Genomic DNA, 26,926 nt, shown 5'->3' on the forward strand with positions numbered 1-26,926 from the left:
GCCCGCATTCTCCGTGACTCGTCTGTGGTTTCGGGAGCTCCTGATCGCCTCTTCGGGCAACGCTCCAGACGTAGCCCCTTCCCAGGCCCCTGCCCTGGCCAATCTCTCCCCTCTACTCCAGTGAGTCTTTTGTTTTAATATGTATATTTTTTATTTCAGAGAGGAAGGGAGGGAGAGAGAGAGAGAAACATCCATGATGAGAGAGAATCATGGATCAGCCACCTCCTGCACGCCCCCCACTGGGGATGGAGCCCACAACCCGGGCCTGTGCCCTGACCGGGAATCGAACCCTGACCTCCTGGTTCCTAGGTCGACGCTCAGCCACTGAGCCATGCAGGCCGGACTAAGAAAAGTTTTAAGGTGGCTTATTAAATACAAAACATCAGTGTGTGTGTGTGTGTGTGTGTGTGTGTGTGTGTGTGAGAGTGTGTGGACATCAGTGCGTGTGTGTGTGTGTGTGAGTGTGTGGACATCAGTGCGTGCGTGTGTGTGTGTGTGTACATCAGTGTGTGTGTGTGCGTGCGTGTGGACATCAGTGTGTGTGTGTGTGTGTGTGGACATCAGTGTGTGTGAGTGTGTGTGTGTGTGTGTGAGTGTGTGTGTGTGTGAGTGTGAGTTGTATGTGTGAGTGTGTGTGTGTGTGGACATCAGTGTGTGTGTGTGTGTGAGTGTGAGTTGTGTGTGTGTGTGTGTGAGTTGTGTGTGTGTGTGAGTGTGGACATTAGTGTGTGTGTGTGTGTGTACATCAGTGTGTGTGCGTACATCAGTGTGTGTGTGTGTGTGTGTGTGGACATCAGTGTGAGTGTGTGTGTGTGTGAGTGTGTGTGCGTGTGTGTGGACATCAGTGTGTGTGTGCGTGTGTGTACATCAGTGTGTGTGTGTGTACATCAGTGTGTGTGTGTGAGTGTGTGGACATCAGTGTGAGAGAGTGCGTGCGTGTGGAGGGGGCAGGCAGAAAGGATGACTAAAGTGGAGAAAACGGACCGTGAAGAGCCGGCCAGGGGCCAGCAGCCCCGCCCCTTCCGCCACGGGCCGTGCGGCTTGAATCAGTAATTGTAACTGAAGCGAAGTGTAATCAATCATGTGCTTTGAGCCAGTTTTAATTCCACTAAAACTAAATCCTGAGACGGGGGTGCAGCGATGTATGTGGTCCCGGGACAAAGGCAGCAGCTAATCACCCCCCCTCCGCCCCCCGCCCCATGTGCCTGGCTCTCAGGCAGGTGTGGCCGAGGTGTGGCTGCGCCGGGCCCCGCTAACCGGCCACTGTGCCCATGGTGGAATTAGCGAGGCCGCAGCAATGGGGACATATGAGCTTGTGGCCTCTCACTGCAAACATATGTATATTTTAATCCTCCCCCGACGATATTTCTCCGTTGGTTTTTAGAGAGAGAGGAAGAGAGAGGGAGAGACAGAGAGAAACGTCAATGTGGGGGACACACATGGATGGGCTGCCTCCTTGAATGTGCCCTTGACCAGAGCCTGGGCCAGGGAGCAGCCTGCCACCGAGGTCCGTGCCCTCGACCAGAATCGAACCCGGGACCCTTCGGTCCACAGGCCGGCACTCTACCCACTGAGCCACACCAGCCAGGGCTCACTGCTAATATTCCGATAGCCCTTCAGCTGGGCATCTGTCCCATCACGCCTCACGCCCACAGGGAAGGCCGTGTGCCCGCTGTGTGCCAGGCACTGAGGGAGAGACATCCAACGGAATAAGTGGCAACACAACCGTCAGCCGACTGAAACGGTTTTGACCAGGGCTCCCCTTTTAAAGACTTCACCTGGCCCGGTCGGCTGGTGTGGCTCAGAAGTTGAGCGTCAACCCGTGAACCAGGAGGTCACGGTTCGATTCCAGGTCAAGGGCAGATGCCCGGGTGGTGGGCTCCATCCCCAAGACGGGGCGTGCAGGAGGCGGCCGATCCGTGATCCTCTCTCATCACTGAAGTTTCTCTCTCTCTTCCCCTCCCGTCCTCTCTGTGATCAATACAAATAAAAATAAACAGATCTCACCCTCCATGTCTCAGCCGGTACGTGAGGCCCTGGGGCCCCGTGAGCCTCTACTGCAGCCCTGGGACCCCCGACCAGCGAGGACCCCGCGCTCAGGCAGGCCACTCCGCGCCCACAGGCCCCGCCCGGCTCCCCACTCGGAGCTCGGTCTCTGCCGCCCGGGACACACTCCGGCCGTCCCCATCATCGAATCCTCGTTATGGTCTGAGCCCGTTCAAAAGCAACTGCCCCACAGTCTCCCGTGACAGCCACACTCGGAGCATCTCGTCGCCCCTGGGCTGCACTGCCCCGCGTGCTCCTTTGGGCGTCACGGGCCACGAGAGGCCCGGGGCACGGAATTCGTGCAAGGGGCTCGGCCGGAACCTCATCCAGACGGCCGTTGGGCTGTTGGCTCTAGTTAGCACATCAGCTCTTTATTATGTAGGATCACTCGCGCCTCCCCCTCCATCGCAGGCAGGAAGACCCGTCTGCAGTCCTACCATTTTCAGAGCCGGAAGTGTGGGCATTAAAGTCATGGGGGCCCCCCCGCCCCCTCTCCCCCCAGAGCTTAGGAAAGGAAACAGCTGTGCACAGCCACGTTTTCTCTAACAGTAAACAAACAGGAAACAACGTGGACCCGATTTGGGGGCGACAGGAAGTCACTGACAGCACCTCAAACTGACAGGACATCACGACCACTGAGCGGCCAGACGGACGCGGGTCTATGGAATCGGCAATAAATGCAAAGAGCGAAACGCGGGCCTGCTTCTCCCATGAGGATGCGCGCACGCAGAACGGACTATTCTGGACAAAAATTATAGAAGGCGACGGAAAGGGAAAGGCAGGCTTCCAAGGGGAAGGCCGTCTCTCTTTCGGCTGCGGCTCCTGTTACTGTCGGTAACACACAGCGATGGTGGGCGCTCCTGGGTCCCCACGCCAGGTCCCTCTACCCCGTCCTCCGCCGCCCGGAGAAGCCGACGGCTAACGGAGCCGATGTGGCCACAGGATGCAGATGGGCCCCGACGGGCGTGAGATGGAGCTGGGGCCGGGCCGGGCGTGTGGCTGCTGGTGGCCGTGCAGACCGACCCGGCCACGCTCATCGGATGCCAGCGGGCGGCCCCCGCTGGGTGACGCCCTCGAGACGAGGCCGTGTGCCGCTCACGGCTGTGACCTCAGCGTCAGCAACCTCGAGGTGCGGAAGGCACGGGAGCGAAGCCAGAGCGGACGGGAGTGGGCAGGGGAACACACGCTCGCTCTGCCAGAATCGGGATAACCGGGGAAGGGCGCAAACGAAGCCCCGGATGGTGTGGCTCAGTGGGTAGAGCGTCGGCCTGCGGACTGAGGGGTCCTGGGTTTGATTCCGGTCAAGGGCACAGGCCTGGGTTGCGGGCTCGATCCCCAGTGGGGGGCGTGCAGGAGGCAGCCGATCAATTATTCTCTCTCATCATTGATGTTTCTCTCTCTCCCTCTCCCTTCCTCTCTGAAAGCAATAAAAATATATTTTTTTAAAAAAGACTTCCAATTGGCCAGGACACCACATAGTTTGGGGATGTGAGGTTGTGGAGTGGGTTCGGCCAGTGGAGAGTCTGTGGGGTCGTTGGGGAACTAAAGCGACGTCGGCAGAGCCCGGCCTTCGAGGCAGAGCTCCGAGTGCCAGGCAGGAGGCGGCCGCCCTGGGAGCACGAGGCCTCCTCCCTCCTTCGGCTGCAGGAGGCGACTTATTTTTTTTTTTTTTTTTTGGTTAATCCTCCCTGAGGATAGTTTTCCATTGATTTTTAGGGAGAGTGGAAGGGAGGGGGAGAGACAGAGAGAAACATCGATGGGAGAGAGACACATTGATTGGTTGCCTCCTGCACGTGCCCCGACCAGGGCCAGGAGGAGCCTGCACCCGAGGTCGGTGCCCTTGACTGGAATCGAACCTGGGACCCTTCGGTCCGCAGGCCAACGCTCTAGCCACTGAGCCACACCGGCCAGGGTGCCGCAGGCGATTCAGGAAGCAAAAGGAAAAGACGCGAAGCGGAGAGCTGGCTATTCTGACGGATCTTGGAGACTAGAGACCAGAGGATTCCCCAAGAGCAGTGAGAGAATGAGCTCGGGGGATCCCCCAGTTCCAGCAAGAGGGCTGCCCCGGACTCAGGGGAAAGAAAAGCAGATCAGACCCGAACACAGCTCTTTGCCAGGCAGTGCGTGCGGTCACCAGCTGGTCTGAGGGGTGTGTCCAGAGGCTGACCAGCCCGGCCGGCGTGGCTCAGTGGCTGAGCATCGGCCTATGAACCGGAGGGAGGTCACCGACTGATTCGTGGTCGGGGCACAGGCCCGGGTTGGGGGCTCCATCCCCGGGAGGGGGCGTGCAGGAGGCAGGCGATCCATGATTCTCTCTCCTCACTGATGTTTCTCTCTCTCTCCCGCTCCTTTCCTCTCTGACATCCATAAAAATATATTTAAAAAATAAAAATAAATAAAGACATATCCTCGGGTGAGGATTAAAAACAGAAAAAGAGGGAAGCTGACCAGGCAGAGTATGGCCACCCGACAGCGACGGGAATGGTGAAAGGGAACAAAAACCGTATTGTCAGCGACAGCGGGGGTATCTGGAGAGGGTTCCCCTGGACACAAAACTAGAAAACAAACGCAGAAAGTGTGACTGCGAGGCCCTGGCCGTGTGGCTCAGTGGATGGAGCATCGGCCTGTGGACCGCAGGGTCCCGGGTTCGATTCCGGTCAAGGGCACGGGCCTGGGTTACAGGCTCCTCCCGGCCCGGGCCCTGGTCGGGGCGCGTGCAGGAGGCAAACCATCGATGTGTTCCTCTCACATGGATGTTTCTCTGTGTCTTTCCCTGTCTTCCGCTCTCTCTACAAATCAATGGGAAAATACCTCGGGGAGGATTATAAAAAATGAAGTGTGGGTGCAAGTCACAGGGATGAAGGGAGGTCCGCACGGCGGGAACCAGCAGGAGACGAGACTTCCTGCTCAACACGGAGGAGACCCTGGAGCTGGCTGCGCGCTGCCCCAACAGAAGCCATCACCGGGGGGGGGGGGGGCACGGGCACCTCTCGGGGCAGGACCCGCGGGAGCCAGAGCCCCTGGTTCTCCCGCTCCCTCTGCCTGCTCACGTTAAGGAAGCTGGCGATGAACATGAAGAGCAGCAGTGGGGGGCGGTCTAGGCTGGGTCCCAGGGGGTCCCACGGCAGCAGGAGCCGGCGCTCAGGAAGGCGGGGAGGCACTGAGCACCGCGTGTCCCATTTGCGGACGGGCCTCCCGGCGCACGCCGGCTCCGCCCACAGCTGTGAGTGTCCAGCCGGCTGTCCCTGCAATGCTGCTCGGGACGCCCGATCCTCCCAGAGGACCCTCCCGGCGAGGCGAGCCTACACGCCTTCCGGGAAACACCCATGGGGACTTCTGCTTCTAGGGACGAACCGGCCACAGAGAGCCTGCCGCAAAGAACAGCCACAGTTCCACTCCCAGGACCTCGGTGCCGGAGGACACCACGAACGGGCCCTCTCCTCCGGGCACTTCCCCGTCCACCCTCCGCTCTGCTGAGGCCGTGCCCCATCGCCAGAGGGAGACAGCCCCTGGGAGCCAGGGTGGCTGTGGGGCCTGTGTTGTGCTCTCACGTTCACGTCCTCAACGTCCAAGGCATTACCACCCTCTTTACAGGCGAGGAAATGAGTCTCCATGCAGTGCCACCTGGCGAAGTCAACAGCCACCACGTGCCCGGGCTCCAGGCTGCTGAGGGCCTAAGGGACCCCCCCCCCCCCCGCCCCCGAAGGGAGAGACACTGGGAGAGCCCGGCCGGCGTGGCTCCGTGGCTGAGCGTCGGCCTATGAACCAGGAGGTCAGGGTTCGATTCCCGGTCAGGGCACAGGCCCGGGTTGCGGGCTCCATCCCCAGTGGGGGGCGTGCAGGAGGCAGCCGGTCCATGATTCTCTCACCATGGATGTTTCTCTCTCTCTCCCTCTCCCGCCCTCTCTGAAACCAATAAAAATATATTGAAAAAGACAACGTGAAGCGAGACGCCGTTTTCTGAGCCGGACCGCCCATAATCCCCCTTACCGAGCACGTCGCTGGCGGCCATGATGTCGCAGGTGTACATGGCCGCCATCAGGCGCTGCGGCTTCACCTGCAGGGCGTAGCGACAGGCCTCCTTCATGGTGGCGATCAGCTGCCCCGACAGGGGCCCGTAGCAGTCCGCCAGGGCCGGCTCTGCCTTCTGCGCCGCCCTCCTCTCACCGGGCTCGGGGTGGCCGCCTCGCCGCCCTTCGCCCCCGTCTCCCGGGGCACAGCTGGCCGCTCCGCCGGGCCCCTCTCCCCCCGGATCCCGACTCTCGCTGGCTCCCGGCTCCTCGAACTTGCTCTGGTCCCATCTCTCCAGGACGAAGCAGACGCCCGTGAGGGGCTCCTCGCACATGGGGCCGGCGAGCGTGGCCAGCTGGAAGCCGCTCACGATGCTATTGCCCACGTCCCGGTACCGGCTGGCCTCCTGGGTGGCGGCGCCCGCGGGGCCCGCCCACACGGAGCTCCGGAAGTCGGCGCTTTTGTTCACTAATATGTTGGGCCCACATTTTCTGGGGCCGAACGACCAGATTTGGTCCACGGTGTCCCTCCACTTCCTGCCCGCCAGGTGCTGCTCCAGCTTGCCCTTGAACTCCAGGATTCTCTCCTGGGTCCTCTGGGTCAGCTGAGCGCTCCGGCCCTCGTTCAGAGACGACGTCAGCTGCTCCATGGAACGAATCACGTCGTTGTTTTCTTCCAGAAGCCGCGTGACTTCTTCCGGAAGGGGCACGGCCCGGACGCTGAGCGTGGCCAGTTTGTTGGGCGTTGTCATGGTCACCAGCCCATCGGCGTCCACCTGGACCCCCTCGGGGACTCTGCCGTGGTCGTCTCTGGCCTGGTGGATGACGGCCACCTTCTGCTGCCTGCCGATCTCCTCGTTGACCATGTCCACTCGGGGGGGTTTTGTGATGGTTTCTCTGAAGGGGATGATGGGTTCGGAGACACTGATTTCGATCTTTGCAAACCTACGGACAGACCCAGGAGAAACATAACAGAAGGTTGTAACAAAAATAGCATTGAAACGCCCACCTAGAAACATCACACAAAGAAAATTCTGCAAAAAACAACAGCAAAACACAGAAACATAAAAGTTCTTTTACTCTGAGAGATAAACCACTCTCATTTCGGATTGAAAAGTCTAATGGGAACATTCCTCGTAGTAGGATTCCACTGTTGTGTTCATTCTCAAAATAAATAACCCACCTATTTCGATAAGAATGTTTTGAATGGGAAATAAATGCTTTAATAAGATTTGACACATGAGCCCCAGACGGTGTGGCTCAGTGGATACAGCATTGGCCTGAGGACTGAAGGGTCCCGGGTTCGATTCCCGTCAAGGGCACGTGTGCACCTCGGCTGCAGGGTCCCGGTCCTGGTCGGGGGCATGCGGGAGGCAACCCCTCGATGTGTCTTTCTCACATCGGCGTGTCTCTCTGTCTCTCCCTCTCTCTTCCACTCTCTCTAACAAGCAAAGAAAAAAATATCCTCAGGGGAGGATTTAAAAAAAATAATAAAATAAAAAATAAAAATGCAAAATGATTCAAGTGCGGAAGTGAATGTCAGGTGTTCAAAGCTAAACCTGCGACCCGGTAACACGTGACAGGTCATGTTTCGGGGAATTTCAGTTCTTTGATGGTCGGGAAGCACTGAGCCCCAGGGCCTGGAGCCGCCCTTGCCCGTCCCTCCCCACGGGCAGCTGACCTTTCCCGCAGGTCGTCCAGGCAGCGCTGGAGGTGGATCTCCCCCGCGGTGACCAGCACGTGCTCCCCCGTCTCCTGGATTAAGATCTGGACACAGGGGTCGGCCTGGTTCAGCAGCTTCATCCCTCGGATGAGCTGGGGCATCTCACCTGGATGGACAGGATGACACGCTGATCAGCTACACTACGTCAGACTAATACAATCTAAGGAGAAGGCCCCAGCCGGGCCGGCGTGGCTCAGGGGCTGAGCGTCGACCTAGGAACCAGGAGGTCGCGGTTCGATTCCCGGTCAAGGGCACAGGCCCGGGATGTAGGCTCCATCCGTGGTGCGGGAGGCAGCCGTCGATGATTGTGTCTCGTCACTGATGTTTTCATCTCTCTCTCCCTTCCTCTCTGAAATCTATTTTTTTTAAAAAAGAGAATGTCCTTGCCATTGAAAGGAAAAGAACAATGAGATAAACTCTTAAAAGAACAGTTTGTTTTCCTTGCAAGTGGCGATGAGAAGAAAACTCATCCTGGTAACTGATTTGTATAAACAGCTAACGTGTGAAACTTACGTGCTCAGCAAGATCCCAAAGGGATCCATACACTTCTTCCGACACTCAGCACATAGAAACTCCCTACCGGAACCTGGTCCACTGCACACACTGCACAGAAACTCCCTACCGGAACTCAGTCCACTGCACACACTGCACAGAAACTCCCTGCCGGAACCTGGTCCACTGCACACACTGCACAGAAACTCCCTACCGGAACCTAGTCCACTGCACACACTGCACAGAAACTCCCTACCGGAACCTAGTCCACTGCACACACTGCACAGAAACTCCACACTGCACAGAAACTCCCTACCGGAACCTAGTCCACTGCACAGAAACTCCCTACCGGAACCTAGTCCGCTGCACTTACTGCATAGAAACTCCCTCCCGGAACCTAGTCCACTGCACACACTGCACAGAAACTCTCTACCGGAACCTAGTCCACTGCACACACTGCACAGAAACTCCCTACCGGAACCTAGTCCGCTGCACACACTGCATAGAAACTCCCTACCGGAACCTAGTCCACTGCACACACTGCACAGAAACTCCCTACCGGAACCTAGTCCACTGCACACACTGCACAGAAACTCCCTACCGGAACCTAGTCCACTGCACACACTGCACAGAAACTCCCTACCGGAACCTAGTCCACTGCACACACTGCACAGAAACTCCCTACCGGAACCTAGTCCACTGCACACACTGCACAGAAACTCTCTACCGGAACCTAGTCCACTGCACTTACTGCACAGAAACTCCCTACCGGAACCTGGTCCACTGCACACACTGCACAGAAACTCCCTACCGGAACCTAGTCCGCTGCACTTACTGCATAGAAACTCCCTACCGGAACCTAGTCCACTGCACACACTGCATAGAAACTCCCTACCGGAACCTAGTCCACTGCACACACTGCATAGAAACTCCCTACCGGAACCTAGTCCACTGCACACACTGCATAGAAACTCCCTACCGGAACCTAGTCCGCTGCACACACTGCACAGAAACTCCCTACCGGAACCTAGTCCGCTGCACTTACTGCATAGAAACTCCCTACCGGAACCTAGTCCGCTGCACTTACTGCACAGAAACTCCCTACCGGAACCTAGTCCACTGCACACACTGCATAGAAACTCCCTACCGGAACCTAGTCCACTGCACACACTGCATAGAAACTCCCTACCGGAACTTAGTCCACTGCACTTACTGCACGCCTAGACTCAGAACAGGGCTCTTCACTAAACAGTCCCCATAAAACCAACAAAAAGGCAAAAGAAGCATTCGAGGTGGTAATCAATCCAGGAAACGGCTCCAGGGCCTCCTGCTGAAAATAATAATTTGTGCCGTAGTCAGTCTGACTCGTGGACAGAGCATCGGCCTGTGGACTGAAGGGTCCTGGGTTCGATTCCCGCTCAGAGCACATGCCCAGGTTGCGGGCTCGATCCCCAGTAGGGGCCGTGCAGGAGGCAGCCAATCCATGATTGTCTCTCATCACTGATGTTTATCTCTCTCTCCCTTCCTCTCTGAAAGCAATAAAAATAGATATTTTTTTTAAAAAAAGATACGGCCTATGGAGACAACATTCTGAAGATATTTACACTGGGGTCGTGCTGCTGTGAGAAGCAATGCTCTGATCTCCCAGGCGGGAAGCAGAGATGGCCCCATCCCTGCACCTGCAGGCCACAGCCTCCCCGGGGAGCAAAGGTGCCTACAGAGGCCTCGTTCCTGGGAGAGAGGTGGCATCCCTTGAAGAGTCGGTGGTCTTGTGGCCTCCTGGTTGGGAGGCTCACCTCAGTTACAGGCCTGTGTGAACGTTCCCAGGACACGGCCGAAACAGCATGCGAGGACTCATGTCTCACATGATGCATTTAAAGAGTGTCATGACCCGGCCAGTGTGGCTCAGGGGCTGAGCACTGGCCTATGAACCAGGAGGTCAGGGTTTGATTCCTGGTCAGGGCACGTGCCCAGGTTGTGGGCTTGATCCCCAGTGGGGCGTGTGCAGGAGGCAGCCGATCTGTGATTCTCTCTCATCATGGATGTTCTCTCTCTCTCTCTCTTCCCCCCCACCCCTTCCTCTTGGAATCAATAAAAAATACTTTAAAATCCTATATAATAAAGCGGTAATATGCAAATTAACCCTCACACCCTCACAAGATGGCTGCCTATGACCAGGCTGTGTGGGACGACCAGGCTGGCAGGGTGGCTGTGAGGGGCAACCAGGCCATCGGGTATGGGGGGCAGATAGGGGCAACCAGGCCGGTGGGGGAGAGGGGGTTGTGTGCAGTTGAGGGCAACCAGGCCAGCAGGGGGGGACAGTTGGGGGTGACCAGGCTGATGGGGGTGGCAGTTGGGGACGACCAGGCCGACAAGAAGGGGGCAGCTGAGGGTGACCTGGCTGGCAGGGGGGCAATGAGGGGTGATCAGGCCAGCACAGTTGGGGGTGACCAGGCCGGCAGGCAGGTGAGTGATTAGGAGCCAGCGGTCCAGGATTGCGAGAGGGATGTCCGACTGCCAGTTTAGGTCCGATCCCGGGGCCTAAACCAGCAGTCGCACGTCCCCCAAGGGGTCCCAGATTGTAGAGGTGCAGGCTGGGCTGAGGGGACCCCCCATCCCCACCCCCACCCACCCATGCATGAATTTCATGCACCGGGCCTCCAGTAAATAAATAAGCAAACGGATAAACAGCAGCAGGAACACCCATGCTTTTAGAACGAGGCCGTCTTACTCGGGTGCTTTGGCTCGATGGCCACCCTCACGATCGGGGTGGCCTCAAAGCCCAGTGGGATGAAGGGCGGGCAGGAGGGCACGCTGCACAGGGTTGCGGATTTCAGCACGAAGTCCTGAAGGCCCCCGATTCCTGCAGGGAGGAGAGAGCTGCGGGTCAGTAAAAGGGGATAAATCCCAAATTTACACGAGAGAAACGAGAGCATCAACCCAGGACACGTGACAGGAAACACACTAAGAACATGCTGCCAGGAACGAGGCCGACTGCACCGACCTCTGGAGTCCTGGACACAGTGTGATTGCAGTGAAAGACCCAAAATTCACCCCGGCCGGTGTGGCTCAGTGGATAGAGCATTGGCCTGCGGACTAAAGGGTCCCGGGTTCGATTCTGGTCAAGGGCACAGGCCCGGGTTGCAGACCCAATCCCCAGGAGGAGGCGTGCAGGAGGCAGCCGATCCATGATTCTCATCATTGATGTTTCTCTCTCTCTCCCTCTCCCTTCCTTCTCTGAAATAAAAAAATATATTTTTTTAAAAAAACAAAGGAAACCTTTTGCATTACGCTGAAGCCTGTGGCCCCCCAGCTGTCCACTCTCCGTCCAGCCCCCCAGGGCCCCCAGGAACACGCTGCTGCTACTCTCACCGGCGGCCCTTCAGGTCTGAAGCATCTGCAGGTCCGGTGAGCCTTTCTCTGCCTCACACTGACCCTCGCCAGCTCCTTCGGCTGCTCAGTTCATGGCACAGGGCGCAGGCCTCCCCCTTCCAGGCCTTTCGTGGGCAGGAGACCCGGTCAGACCCACGTCTCCAAGGAGCTACAGGCAGTCCCTGTGCCTCCGGGGTCCGGACGTGGTCAGGATCCGAGTTTACTTATTTATTTATTTTTTAAAAAATATTATTTCTATTGATTTCAGAGAGGAAGGGAGAGAGAGAGAGAGAGAAATATCCAAGAGAAAATCATGGGTCAGCTGCCTCCTGCGCGCCCCACACGGGGATCGAGCTGCAACCTGGGCACGTGCCCTGACTGGGTATCGGACCGGGACCCCCTGGTTCCTAGGTCGATGCTCAGCCACGGAGCCCCGCCGGCCGGGCTCTGGGTCCAAGTTCATGGCCGTGCCTCTCCGGCCGGCACAGAGAGGGCTACACCTGGCCACGGCACCGTGACGCGACAGACCCGGTGTGCCCGGGTGTGCCCCACGCCTACCAGGAAGAGCACCTCCCGGAGGTCAGGGGCTCGGGAAAGCCCCGCAGTAAATCCTCTCTCCCCCGCATCCATCCTGCCTGACCTCGGACCGGCAGGCGTTTCCTTCCTGCGCACACGGCCCCTGGTGTCAGTGAGAGGGCAGAGCGGGGCCTGCTCTGTGGCCTGGGACGCGGGCTGCAGAGGGTGGTGCCACCCGAACGTCGTCACTGTGAACTTCCGGCTTACGTTCGCTGTTCACACGACCAAGTCTGCTCTTGCTACCTACACGTGCCTAGATCTGTGAGCATGACTGTAATTCCCTAAAAACCACCAGAGAAAAGTCAACGCCACAGTATTCCTCGTCCAGCTGAAGTATTTATGGAAAAAGCGATGCTTTAGAGATAGTCGGAAACTACCTGTCACCATTTTCCCTTATCTTAAAATACTAGAGGCCCGACGCACAAAATTCGTGCAAAGCAGGACTTCCTTCCCCAGCTGCCGGCACCGGCTTCCCTCTGGCACCTGGGATGCAAGCTTCCCTCGCAGCCCCGGCTTTGTCCGGAAGGATGTCCAGTCTAATTAGCATATTACGCTTTTATTATTATAGATCATTTTAAAATCCAGGAAAGAGTCCATTATGATTTTTGGGGGGCGAATCACAATAGTTTAAAATCACTTTGAGGATTTCTCGATATACTAGATAATTCTTAAGTGTACAACCTAGTATTTATATAAAATACAGCTTAAAATAAGTCTTTGTTTTAAAAATAATGTAATATCAGCACTTTACAATTTTGAAAAAAGAACAGTACGCCCGTAATCCCGCCGTTCAAATTGTGGCCACTTTCATTCTGACAGATTTCCCTCCCCTATCGGCACACACCATTTACACATTACACATATCGGCCACATCATTTCTTATCTGTTTACTTTCAGGCCAATTGCCTTAGTAACGATGATCGCAATTAAGGAGGAAAACTTCCTTCACAGGAAGTACATTTGCTGAAGCATTTTCCACTGGAATTGGGGGTGCAGGTGAAGGACATGTTGCCACAAGGGATAGTTTCAGAATTTCTGAGATAGAAGTGATGGTTCGAAGGGGAAAAAAATCTAAAATTACTGCGGCGCTGATTTATTTCAAGGATTAAAGAGGGTGCAATTTTTTAAAATGTTTATAAAAAAAAGGCATAAGATGTGAAATGCAAGTTGTATGAGGTGATATCAACCAATGGAGTCTCTTTCTACTTCTATTTTAAGAAAGAACTGACGTTTTTAAAAAAATTATTATTTATTTTTTTATATTTTATTGATTTTTTACAGAGAGGAAGGGAGAGGGATAGAGAGCCAGAAACATCGATGAGGGAGAAACATCGATCAGCTGCCTCCTGCACGCCCCCGACTGGGGATGTGCCCGTAACCCAGGTACACGCCCTTGACCGGAATCGAACCTGGGACCTTTCAGTCCACAGGCCGACGCTCTACCCACTGAGCCACACCGGTCAGGGCAGGACTGACATTTTTTCTTCTGGTTTTTGTCCTATGGGTTTTGCAACTTTAATAATTTCCATTTTTCTCTCTTTTTAAATAAAAAATGGACTGTAGCATCCCAATGTCATGAATTCAAAGTTTATTAAAACTGGTTTTCTTCATAAGACCTTTAATTTTTTTTTTTTAAAAAGGCATAAGGCTTATTTATATAAGCGAAACGAAAATACAGAATGAAAGCAACTTACTGAACACCAAGGAGTTTTTACACAAACACCAGGGACTTTTGTCTGATTGCAGATACCTGACCACGTCCTCCCCACACAAGCACAAGGCAATACACACGCGTGTGCACTCCAGCTCACACGCTGCACATCAGGCACGACACGGAGCCAACGCTGAGCCTTCCGCTCGGCACACACAGGCCCCGGCCGGGCCGGGCCCTCACCCTTCAAAAGCTTCTTCACCAAAAACCAGCATTTTGCCAACGGGCCAATGTCCTCTGTGCCCTCCCCAGTGTTTCCCTTTAAGGAGCCTCATTTACATATCATCTATTAATGATACGGCGCCAAAGAGACTGGGCGGGGCCTGAGAGACGGATGGCCTCCTGCTGACAACGTTTTTCTATTCTTTTTAAAAAAAATATATATTTTAATTGATTTCAGAGAGGAAGGGAGAGGGAGAGAGAGAGAAGCATCCGTGATGAGAGAGAATCATGGACCGGCTGCCTCCTGCATGCCCCACACTGGGGATGGAGCCCACAACCCCGGCCTGTGCCCTGACCGGGAATCGAACCCTGGCCCCCTGGTTCCTAGGTCGATGCCCAACCCCTGAGCCGCACCGGCCGGGCCAAAGTTTTATTTCAAGCCAACTTTGACATCACCACACTCAGGACGCATGAACCTGGCCATTGTGACCTGTGCAATGAGCCCGAGTTAGAGTCCCCTTCCCCTCCCCAGGAATGAAGTTCTATGTCGTGGACACCCAGGGGCCTCCGGCCGGGAGAGCATGGCACTGCTCGGGAGGAGTCGTGAGGATTCACAAGTATGACCGTTTTCGTTCTTTTTAAATACAGGGTCCCAGGGTGCTGGGGATCTAAAACCCTTGGCTTTGGCGCGACTCAGTGGTTGAGCACCGACCTATGAACCAGGAGGTCAGGGTTCGATTCCCGGTCGGGGCACAGGCCCCAGTTGCAAGCTCCATCCCCAGTGAGGGGCGTGCAGGAGGCAGCTGATCAGTGATCCTCATCATTGATGCTTCTATTTCTCCCACTCCCTTCCTCTCTGACATCAATAAAAATATATTAAAAAATAAAAATAAGAAATGCGACCTTTGGCTCTGGAAGGTCACCTTCTGCTCTAGGCCCCGTGGCTGCAGAGAGGAAGCCAGTGTCCTCTGCTCCTGACTCCATGCCCTCGTCTCCATCCTCCCTCCGATCCCATTGGAAGCGAATCAGGGTGCAGGCGAGGATGCGGAGGAAAAGGAACCCCCGTGCACTGCTGCTGGGCGTGCAGACTGGGGCAGCCACCGTGGAGAACGGTACGGAGTTTCCTCTAACGGTGAAAAATGGAACTCCCATTGGACCCAGTGATCCCACTTCTAGGAATCTATCCCAGGAAGCTAGAAACACCAGTCAGAAAGGACATATGCGCCCCTGTGTTCCATAGCAGCACCGTTTACAACAGCTAAGGTTTGGAAACAGCCTAAGTGCCCATCAGCAGACGAGTGGATTAGAAAACTGTGGTTCATCTACACCATGGAATACTACGCTGCAGTTAACAAAGAAGGAACTCTTAGCATTGGCAACAGCATGGAGGGACCTGGAGAGCATTGAGCTAAGTGAAATAAGCCAGTCGGAGAAAGATAACTTTCACATGATCTCACTCAGATGCGGGAGATGGAACAAAAATCGTTCCTGCTCGTGGGAGAACTATCTTGCAATGTTCAGCATAGTCTGCCGGGCCTGGCAGTCGCCAGTGAAGAGTTCTGGTGGCGCATCTCAAAACCATACTGAGGAGAAGTACAACGATCACCCATGGTGCGCCATCAGCAGTGCCACAGCAGTGGACAGAGCTGAGAACGGAAGGGTCCTCAGTATGGTCATTGTGGTCAAGGGCACGTGCCTGGGTTTTGGGCTCCATTCCCAGTGTGGGGTGTACAGGAGACAGCCGATCCATGATTCTCTCATCATCCATGTTTCTATCTCCTTCTTGTTTCCTCTCTGAATTTTACACACACACACACACACACACACACACACACACACACACACACACACACTAGTGGCCTGGTGCATGGATTCGTGCACAATGAAAGGAAAAATAATTAGAAGAAATATTTTAATATTGCCATTTGCCCTTTCTCCCTCAGCACCTGAGAGCTGGATGGCAGCCCTGCCCTCTGCCACCTTCAATGGGGCGATCAGGTGGGGCAATTGGCACCGCCCCCCCACCCTCACCCCCCCCCCGCTTGCACCCGCCTTGGCCTGGCACCGCCCGTTCACCTGCTCTACCATCCTGCCTCAGTCCAGCTCTCATCGGGGCCATTCAGAGCTGGCAGTGCTTCCACTGATGCCCGCTGCCAGCGCTGTGACACCCACCATGGTCCACGCCGCCCCCTGGTGGTCAGCGCACATCATAGGGAGCGGTCGAATTCCCGTCCCGGTTGGGGGGACAATTTGCATATTAGGCTTTATTATATAGGATATTTAAAAGCCTTAAAAAAAACCCCAACTGCATCTGTACCTGCCACATTCATGGGGCTGCGAGTGAGAGCCTGACCCGATCTGCTATCTGGACGTCAAACCGGAACATGCGCACAGGGCAATGGACTTGGTTTTACTGTCCATCACTCCCTTTTAATGTGTCCTTGATGTCACAGCTAAGGTATTGCATTGAGGCTTCTGAAATCAGGTCGGCAGGTCCATTACCTTTCAATGTCATTTCCAGGTGGATGTTCACTATATTATACTAGAGGCCCGGTGCACGAAATTTGTGCTGGGGAGTGGGGAGTGTCCCTCAGCCTGGCCTGCACCCTCTCCAATCTGGGACGTCCCTCTCACAATCCGGGACTGCTGGCTCCTAACCGCTCGCCTGCTGGCCTGATCACCCCCAACTGCCCTCCCCTGCCAGCCATGATTGCCCCCTAACTCAGTGGTTCTCAACCTCTGGCCCTTTAAATACAGTTCCTCATGTTGTGACCCAACCACAAAATTATTTTCGTTGCTACTTCATCACTGTCATGTTGCTACTGTTATGAATCGTCATGTAAATATCTGATATGCAGGATGGTCTTAGGCGACCCCTGTGAAGGTGTCGTTCGACTCCCAAAGGGGTCACGACCCACAGGTTGAGAACCGCTGCTGCTCTCCCCTGCCAGCCTGATCGCCCCCTAACTGCTTGCTCCCCCGTGCTGGCCTGATCGCCCCAACTGCTTGCTCCCCTGCCGGCCTGATCTCACCCCTATCTGCTTGCTCCCCTGCCGGCCTGATCGCCCCCCTAACTGCTTGCTCCCCTGCCGGCCTGATCTCACCCCTATCTGCTTGCTCCCCTGCCGACCTGATCGCCTCTAACTGCCTCTGCCTCAGCCCGCGCCACCGTCGCTTTGTCCGGAAGGAACACAGACATCCGGAAGATGACCGACTGACCTGGTCTAATTAGCATGTTATCCTTTTATTAGTATAGGTGCTATTTTTATAATTACTAAAAAAAAACTGTTTTTAAACCGGAGAGTGGAAAAGAGCCTTTCTGTGGCCTGTGTGCCGTGAATGCTGGCACCGTCTGAATGATCACTCGGCGATAAGCCTGGTAGTTTATGCTGCAAACACACTACATTTGCATGGATCAGCGTAGGCCCTAAACTAACTGACACGGTGCTCTCGCCCCTGCGCTGCAGACCGGGCTCCCCGGTGCCCCGGCCGCGGAGGGAGTCTCAGATTCCCGTCCGATCGGGGCTGGAATGTTTCTTGAGGTCAATCGAGGCCCCGGGAGTGGGCAGCTGAGAGCCTGGGAGCGAAGGGCCCTCTCAATCTTATTCCACAGAAACACCCTCACCCCCGGCTCCGCGCACAGGCCACCTGGCTCAGAGCGCCCTGCGCCACCTGCCGCCACCCGTGTCCTGTGCCATTTGTCACAACCACGTCCCCAATGCTCCCGCTCTCCTCCAAGCCATGCCAGGAAGTATGGACTTGGGAGGGGCTGGAGAACTGCATAGTCTCCTGGGTCCTGATTTGAGAGGGGTTCCTGTGCTTTTTACTTATTAGGTTTACGTCACCAAACAACCACTGATGAGCAACGCTTACAGATCGGTGCTGAGCACATGGAGGAAACAGAGATGATGACCCCTGAGGCCCCATAGTCCATTTTCCGGAACGTTGTTATGGTAAGTGCTGCTAAACATTTTTTTTGTTGTTGTTAATCCTCGCCTGAGGATATTTTCCCATTGATTTTTAGAGAGAGTGGAAGCCAGAGGGAGAGAAACACATCAATGGGTTGCCTCCTGCATGCGCCCCCACCAGGGCTCGGGCCAGGGAGGAGCCTGCAACTGAGGTCCGTGCCCTTGACTGGAATGGAACCCGGGACCCTTTGCTCTGCAGGCCGACGCTCTATCCACTGAGCCACACCGGCCGGGGCCTGCTAAACATTTTAAAAACTCAGTCACATTATTGCTGATAACATATTCCAACCCCTGAGCCCCGGAGCCTGAGGTCTGGGGGAGGACGGCCATGCGTCTGCATATTGATGTGGCGGTTACTACGCAGGCACCGCCTAGTTGAGATCAGATCCTACTGAGGAGGTGCCGTTCCGCAGGGAAAGGAACAATATTAGAATGTCAACCCGATTCTAAGCCCTTTGAATGCACGGCGACACTTTTCGAGGGCCAGCGTTGCTTCCCTGGGAGGCCACAGCGCCCAGCGCAGCTCTGCTCCTGTGGACGGATCACTTCCCGGATGAGTGAAGTACTACCTCCAGGTTGAATTTTTACGTTAACATCAGTTTAAATACTAGTGAGGTTTCACACTAGAGCAGTGACGGATCTTAACTTTTTAATATTCTACAAGCACAGCCGGCGAGGACTGGCATAACGATCAAACCCGTTTACGAAAGGACAGAGGCGTCAGCACTAGAGGTCGGGTTAAGGAGACACTAACTGTTATGAACTCGTGGTCATCTGCTACCCTCTTGTAAAGGACGGGCCAGAACATTCCTGTCATGCGGCAGTTTTTATTAATAAGAACATCCTAACTGCCCATCACAGAGGACTGGTGAACCAGATTACATACCACACAGCCACGAGAAAATTGAATTCTGAAGACCACTTAGGCACAGAAAGGCAGGATATAAAATTTTATGTGGATAGAATGACACAAATGAAAAGTAAGAGGAATACAACTAAAAACTGTAGTAGCGTTAGTGTTGAGAGTATAAATGACCATTTAAAAATAATGAAAAGTTAAGAATCAGATGAATGTCAGCCATGTAGGGCGACATACGGCAAAGGTGACGTGGTGACAACGACTCTATCTAAATCAACATCATGTCCACATTGAAGAAACCATCCGACCCCACACCACGGACACAAACCCAAACCAGGTGGATGCCAGGGCTAATCTCATACTTAAAGCAAGAAAGGTGACAGGAGGATCACAGGGTTGCCTCATGACTTTGGAGTCACCAGGTTTCTTCAAAGGACACACACACAAACCACTAATCATAAAAACAAAACAAAACAAAAAAACAACGGGAAAATATGAGACTGCATTAAAATTAAGAACTGCTGTTCATCAAGGGAGACCATAAAGGTCAACTCATAGAGTAGGAGAAACTACCCTATATAATCAAAGCCGAATAGGCAAACTGTCCCCTCGACCAGGAGTTCGACCAGGGGGCAGGGCCAGCTGGCCAACTGCCCGCCACCCCTCCCCCGCCCCGGCTGGGGAAAGGGAGGCCCCAGCCGGCAGCCGCTAGGGACCCTGCCTGTGCACAAATTTCGTGCACTGGGTCTCTAGTCTGTAATAAATCTATCTGCCCAGCGGGCGTGGCTCAGTGGTTGAACGTTGACCTATGAACCAGGAGGTCATGGTTTCCTTCCCGGTCAAGGGCACATGCCCAGGTTGCAGGCTCGATCCCCAGTGTGGGGCGTGCAGGAGGCGGCCGATCCATGATTCTCTCTCATCATTGATGTTTCTATTTCTCTCCCTCTCCCTTCCTCTCTGAAATCAATAAAAATACATTAAAAAAAAAGAGAGAGAGAGAGTATATTCCCTATGGTTCAGCTTATACAAAACTTGGCAACAGGCAAAACCCATGGATGTTAGCAGCCAGGAGAGTGGCCGCCCGGAGGGTGGGGGTGCGGCTGGCAGGTGGGAGATGCAGGTTCCCGTTCCCATGCCTTGAGCGGTGGGCTCAGCTGCCCTGTGGGCTGGTCCTCGGGGCGGGTGTAGCTGGGTCCTGACCGACAGTCAGGTGTGAACGAAGGAGCAGGAGGAGGGCGGCTCCTTCTCAGGGCCAAGATGCCGGGGGTCACTAACCCCAAGCACCCACCTGCAGCAGAAGCCGAGCTCGGGGTCACTAACCCCAAGCACCCACCTGCAGCAGGAAGCCGAGCTCGGGGTCACTAACCCCAAGCACCCACCTGCAGCAGGAAGCCAAGCTTGGGGTCACTAACCCCCAACCCCCACCTGCAGCAGGAAGCCGAGCTTGGGGTCACTAACCCCAAACCCCCACCTGCAGCAGGAAGCCGAGCTCGGGGTCACTAACCCCAAACCCCCACCTGCAGCAGGAAGCTGAGCTTGGGGTCACTAACCCCAAACCCCCACCTGCAGCAGGAAGCCGAGCTCGGGGTCACTAACCCCAAACCCCCACCTGCAGCAGGAAGCCGAGCTTGGGGTCACTAACCCCAAACCCCCACCTGCAGCAGGAAGCCGAGCTTGGGGTCACTAACCCCCACCTGCAGCAGGAAGCCGAGCTTGGGGTCACTAACCCCCACCTGCAGCAGGAAGCCGAGCTCGGGGTCACTAACCCCCACCTGCAGCAGGAAGCCGAGCTTGGGGTCACTAACCCCCACCTGCAGCAGGAAGCCGAGCTTGGGGTCACTAACCCCTAACCCCCACCTGCAGCAGGAAGCCGAGCTCGGGGTCACTAACCCCTAACCCCCACCTGCAGCAGGAAGCCGAGCTCGGGGTCACTAACCCCTAACCCCCACCTGCAGCAGGAAGCCGAGCTCGGGGTCACTAACCCCTAACCCCCACCTGCAGCAGGAAGCCGAGCTGGGGTCACTAACCCCCAAGCCCCCACCTGCAGCAGGAAGCCGAGCTCGGGGTCACTAACCCCCAACCCCCACCTGCAGCAGGAAGCCGAGCTCGGGGTCACTAACCCCTAACCCCCACCTGCAGCAGGAAGCCGAGCTCGGGGTCACTAACCCCAAACCCCCACCTGCAGCAGGAAGCCGAGCTCGGGGTCACTAACCCCCAACCCCCACCTGCAGCGGGAAGCCGAGCTCGGGGTCACTAACCCCAAACCCCCACCTGCAGCAGGAAGCCGAGCTCGGGGTCACTAACCCCCAACCCCCACCTGCAGCAGGAAGCCGAGCTCGGGGTCACTAACCCCTAACCCCCACCTGCAGCGGGAAGCCGAGCTCGGGGTCACTAACCCCAAACCCCCACCTGCAGCGGGAAGCCGAGCTCGGGGTCACTAACCCCCAACCCCCACCTGCAGCGGGAAGCCGAGCTCGGGGTCACTAACCCCAAACCCCCACCTGCAGCGGGAAGCCGAGCTCGGGGTCACTAACCCCTAACCCCCACCTGCAGCGGGAAGCCGAGCTCGGGGTCACTAACCCCAAACCCCCACCTGCAGCGGGAAGCCGAGCTCGGGGTCACTAACCCGTAACCCCCACCTGCAGCAGGAAGCCGAGCTCGGGGTCACTAACCCCCAAGCCCCCACCTGCAGCAGGAAGCCGAGCTCGGGGTCACTAACCCCCAAGCCCCCACCTGCAGCAGGAAGCTGAGCTCGGGGTCACTAACCCCTAACCCCCACCTGCAGCAGGAAGCCGAGCTCGGGGTCACTAACCCCTAACCCCCACCTGCAGCAGGAAGCCGAGCTCGGGGTCACTAACCCCCAAGCCCCCACCTGCAGCAGGAAGCCGAGCTCGGGGTCACTAACCCCCAAGCCCCCACCTGCAGCAGGAAGCCGAGCTCGGGGTCACTAACCCCTAACCCCCACCTGCAGCAGGAAGCCGAGCTCGGGGTCACTAACCCCTAACCCCCACCTGCAGCAGGAAGCCGAGCTCGGGGTCACTAACCCCCAAGCCCCCACCTGCAGCAGGAAGCTGAGCTCGGGGTCACAGGCCCACCTGACTGCAGCCTGCCGTCTTCTCCACATCAGAACAACTGTTTACAAGTTCACTGCTGCCCTTCAGCATTCTTAGAGTGGCTGCGAATATGTGTTGATAGTTACAGTCTGAATTTTCCTGACCCTAGGACATTTTCCCACTGGTTTTGAGAGTGCAGGAGACAGAGAGAAACATCGATGTGAGACACCTCGATTGGCTGCCTCCCCCACACACCCTGAAATGGGCTTGGATGGAGACTGCAACCAAGATACGTGCCTTTGATCAGGATTTGAACCCGGGACCCTGCAGTCCACACGCTGATACTATCCACTGAGCCACACCAGCCAGGGCCCCGGGGCATTAGTTACTGCCCGGAATCCTGTGTGTCTCCACGGCAGAGCTTCTGCAGTCATGCAGCGCTCAGACCTTCCCGGATGGACACCCTAAGGGTGACTTTCCCAACAATCTCAAAGACAGAACAATTAGATTAAGAAGAATCCTTCTGCCCGGCTGGTGTGGCTCAGTGGTTGAGCGGCGACCTAGGAACCAGGAGGTCACGGTTTGATTCCCGGTCAGGGCACAGGCCCGGGTTGGGGGCTCGATCCCCAGTGGGGGGCGTGCAGGAGGCGGCCGATCCATGATTCTCGCTCATCACTGATGTTTCTCTCTGGCTTTCCCTTCCTCTCTGAGATCAATAAAAAATAGCTATAATAATAATTAAAGCGTAATATGCTAATTAGACCAGACGTCCTTCAGGATGACCTTCCGGACGAAGCTGGGGCTGTGAGGGCTGAGGCAGAGGCCCTGGCCGTGCTGGGGACGGGGCCGAGCCCCTTGCACGAATTTTGTGCACCAGGCCTCTCGTCTACAAATAAAGAAGGAGGATCCTTAACCACGGGCTGTAAGGACGGCGATGAGCGGGAGCCCCTCCCCTTTGCCCTGTCCCCGCCTGCCTCACGTCTTTCCTCACCTGCCAGGTCCTGGAGGGCACAGCCTGGCAGGCAGGAAACCAGACCCCGGAGGACAGAGGCGTGACTGGCCCCAGCCACCCGCCCAGGTGAGCCCTTCGTTAGGAACCCGCCGCGCTGGCCGGCCCGCGCCTCGGGGACGGGAGATAGCCTGGCGCTGTCCTCCGGGCAGACGTCCAGCTTTCGGGGATCCCTGCGCTCGGGCGTGTCTCGGCGCTGGCTGCCAGCTGCCCCCGTTCACAGACCGAGCACACAAGGGCCTATTGTACGCCAGCGACAACCTTCAAGCCGCCTGCAGATCCGGCACCTCGGCGCTGAGTGCACGGTGCGGGGCCATCCAGGAACCTCTGTGATTACGACACTTCTCTCCGTCCTCGTCAGCAGGCCCCCGTCTCCCCAAACCGGCTCCCGCGGCTGGTTTCTCACAAGAAGTCTATTTCAAATAGTCCTAGCGCTTTTTTAAAAAATATATGTGTATTGATTTCAGAGAGGAAGGGAGAGGGAGAGAGACAAGCATCAATGATGAGAGCAGAATCATGGATTGGCCACCTCCTGCGCCTCCCCCACCCCCCAGGGATCGAGCCACAACCCAGTCATGTGCCCTGACCAGAATCGAACCTGGGACTCTTCAGTCTGCAGGTCGACGCTCTATCCACTGGGCCACACCGGCCAGGGCGTGTGTTTTGTTTTGTTTTAATCCTCACTCGAGGGTATTTTTCCATTGATTTTTAGAGAGGGTGGAAAAGAGAGGGAAAGACAGAGAGAAACACATCAGTGGGTTGCCTCCTGCACATGCCTGGGCCAGGGGGGTGCCTACAACTGAAGTACATGCCCTTGACTGAATCGAACCCGGGACCCTTTGGTCTGCGGGCCGATGCTCTGTCCACGGAGCCAGCCCGGCTAGGGCAGTCCTATTGCTTTTGTTGGTGAAACTGGTGATGTTTTGTGAAATGCTGCATCTTTCTATGTGTCCTCAGTATTCACACCAGGAGAAGGAAGTGTCTGCGTTTGTTTTGTGAGTGATGAGGAGCTGTGCCCGATCCTGAGACTTGGCAAAATAGGGAGGGGAGGGAAAAAAGAAAGGAGGGAGGGGGGCTTTAGATTTACTGGAAAGTTCTTTGGCACCACAGCGACACACGCATCTGTCTGTATAAGGAAGGGTTGGCAAGTACAACGAGAGCAGGGGGCTTACTTCTGTCTCAAGCAATATCGTTTTGCCCTGCTGGTGTGGCTCAGTGGATAGAGCGTCGGCCTGCGGACTAAGGGTCCTGGGTTCGATTCCCGGTCAAGGGCTCATGCCCAGGTTGCAGGCTCGATCCCTAGTAGGGGGCGTGCAGGAGGCAGCCAGTCCATGATTCTCCCTCATCACTGATGTTTCTCTCTCTCTCTCCCTCTCCCTGCCTCTCTCCAATCAATAAAAAAATATTTTTAAAAAACGTACTATCGTTTTCAGGTCTTGAGTAATGTAAGTAATAACAATGACTTATGAGTGTGTGGGGTGGAGTGTGCACAAATTATCTTTAATGTCTGTAGAACATTTTAACAAGGTATAATTTTAACAGGTCATGAGCAAAATCCCAATAAAGTCTCCAAAATGTACACTGCACAGCTATTACTGTATTTTCTGATTTTCCTCCGTCTTTCCCTTCCTGGATTGCATCCCTACTGCGATTTTTTTTTTAAAAAGAGGCCTTTTTCTGTGATTAAAATTATTTAAGATTCACTTCCAACCACCTTAGGCATTGAAGGAAAACGGAGTTTTCCTCACACCACCTCTTCCGCTTGGCTACATCCAAACCTTTCCCTACACGCAGTATTCATAACCACACGTCAGCAGGTTATACATCTCCATATATAAAAGCCTACTATGCAGTGTCCCCTCGGGAGTTCGACCGGAAGTTCGCTCGCTCGCTATGACACGCACTGACCGCCAGGGGGCGTCGCGGAACAAAGGAAGGCTGGGGCAGGCAGCCGGCAGCCGGGGAAGATAAGCCCCGGCCGGCAGCCAGCAGCCACTAGGCATCCTACCTGTGCACGGATTTTGTGCACCGGGCCTCTAGTATTTATTATAAAAAAATAACAACAACAACAACAAATTGAAATCTTTGGAGCCCTTAACGTCTGAGAAGATTACTTAAAGCAGTAACATTTCCTTTTATAGGCAAGAAAGGTTCAAGTTTCATCATTCCCTGAAAACACCTGGAAATGATTTGAAAGTTCTCTAAGTCCCTCTTCTAATAGGTATTACTTCCAACCTCGCCATGACTGGCCTTTGAAATAGAGACGCTGAAAGCAGGCTGGAGAGATCACATGCCGCGGATGAAAGCATTTGCAAAAGCACCCGGTGCTATAAAAACATAAGGGGGCGGAATTAAAAATGGATTTGGACGTGAAACCCCAAACGCATCCATTTCGGTGATCCCCCCCTTAAACCTCGGACGGGAGGCAGCAAACAGGGAGACCTTAACCCAGCCCCAGCCCCCCATCTCCCCGGGCCCTCGCAGGCCAGGCGGCTTTCAGCAGATGTCCCTCGCCCCTCCCGGCTCCGAAACACCGGGCAGCCGCCACCGCTTCTCGCTCAAGCCACTCGCCCTCCCCAAGGACGTTGGAAAAGTGTGCAATCCAGTTGAAAAGTAACTTTTCAAGAGTTGGGTGTAGTCTTTCAGACAAAGAGGAGTGTTATGACTGTGGCCAAGTTAAAATCTCTGCGGCTCAGTGTTGGTGATAACATGGCCACACGGACAATGGCGCGTCCTCATGCGGGTTGATAAAGGGCTCGACAATGCTGACACATTTGAAAATGTGTCCCAGAAAAGTGGTAGCTGGCCCGCGGGCGGAGAGACACACCCTCCGCGCACTGTGCCTCTTTTTAAAAAATATGTATTTTTTTGATTTCGGAGAGGAAGGGAGAGGGAGAGAGAGAAACATCCACAATGAGAGAGAGGGTCATGGACCGGCTGCCTCCTGCACGCCCCCCACTGGGGATCGAGCCCACAACCCGGCCTGTGCCCTTGGCCCCAATCGAACCCGGAACCCTTCTGTCCGCAGGCCGGCACTCTATCCACTGAGCCACAGCGGCCAGGGCTGCATTGTGCTTCCTGACGTCTGTGACCACGAACTCAGCACAGCTGCTGAGCTGTGCCAAACGCATGATATATTCAAAGCTAATTTGATAAAACAACGAAAGACGAAACACTGTGTGCACGCGTGTGCTCTATGAAGAACACGCATGGAAGGACACGTGCTGACTGCCATCAACGGTTATATCACAGAAGGAGTGAGACTTAATTTCTGACATGGGTGTGTTGTGTGGATTTTTACCAGAAGCATAGATTACTTTGCTTGGCTCAGTGTGGCTCAGTGGATAGAGCGTCGGCCTGCGGACTGAAGGGTCCCGGGTTTGATTCGGGTCAAGGGCATGTACCTTGGTTGCGGGCACATCCCCAGCAGGGGGTGTGCAGAAGGCAGCCGATCGATGTTTCTCTCTCATCTTGATGCTTCTCTCTCTCTCTCCCTCTCCCTTCTTCTCTGAAATCAATGAAAATGTATTTTAAAAAGAAAAACAAAACAAGTACACACGGCTCAGTCAACTGAACATGCTCACCAAGTGTCCACTTCCCCACTCCTCCCTCGGCCCTCCAGCCCCTGCCCCCCCCGCCCCCCCCACCCCCCCGTCTCTCCACCTACCCGGGGCCCCCACGCTTCCAGCTCTAGACAGCTGTCGCGGACACTGCTGGCGGCCAGGGTGGCCAAGCCATGCTCCCCTGCCCCCTGCTGCCGGGCACCGGAAACGCTTGCCTTTATAAATATAAGCAGCAGTGTCCTGAGAAAGAACTTCGCTGGAAAGGAGTTTCGGTGATCCCCCCCTTAAAGCCTTGTGGGGAGGCCCTAGCTCACAGCACACGGTAGCTGCTCTTTCTTCCAAAAGTGGGCGTGGTCTGTGCGCTGTGGGGGCTGCCTGGAGG

At 55.5% G+C, this 26,926-nt stretch overlaps 1 protein-coding gene across 3 annotated transcripts in view; it reads right to left on the reverse strand.

Annotated features, from left to right (window-relative positions):
- EFL1 (elongation factor like GTPase 1) overlaps nucleotides 1–26,926 on the reverse strand; it is a 64,924-nt gene that overhangs the window by 6,484 nt on the left and 31,514 nt on the right. For all 3 annotated transcript variants that reach the window (XM_059677967.1, XM_059677964.1, XM_059677966.1), the window contains 3 exons: nucleotides 11,003–11,134; nucleotides 7,738–7,885; nucleotides 6,037–7,001 (listed from right to left, as the gene is read on the reverse strand). In XM_059677967.1, the coding sequence (XP_059533950.1) occupies nucleotides 6,037–7,001; nucleotides 7,738–7,885; nucleotides 11,003–11,134 (1,245 nt within the window). The remainder of the gene's footprint in view (nucleotides 1–6,036; nucleotides 7,002–7,737; nucleotides 7,886–11,002; nucleotides 11,135–26,926) is intronic.

Source organism: Myotis daubentonii, chromosome 21, assembly GCF_963259705.1.
Source record: "Myotis daubentonii chromosome 21, mMyoDau2.1, whole genome shotgun sequence".
NCBI classification, from domain to species: Eukaryota; Metazoa; Chordata; class Mammalia; order Chiroptera; family Vespertilionidae; genus Myotis; species Myotis daubentonii.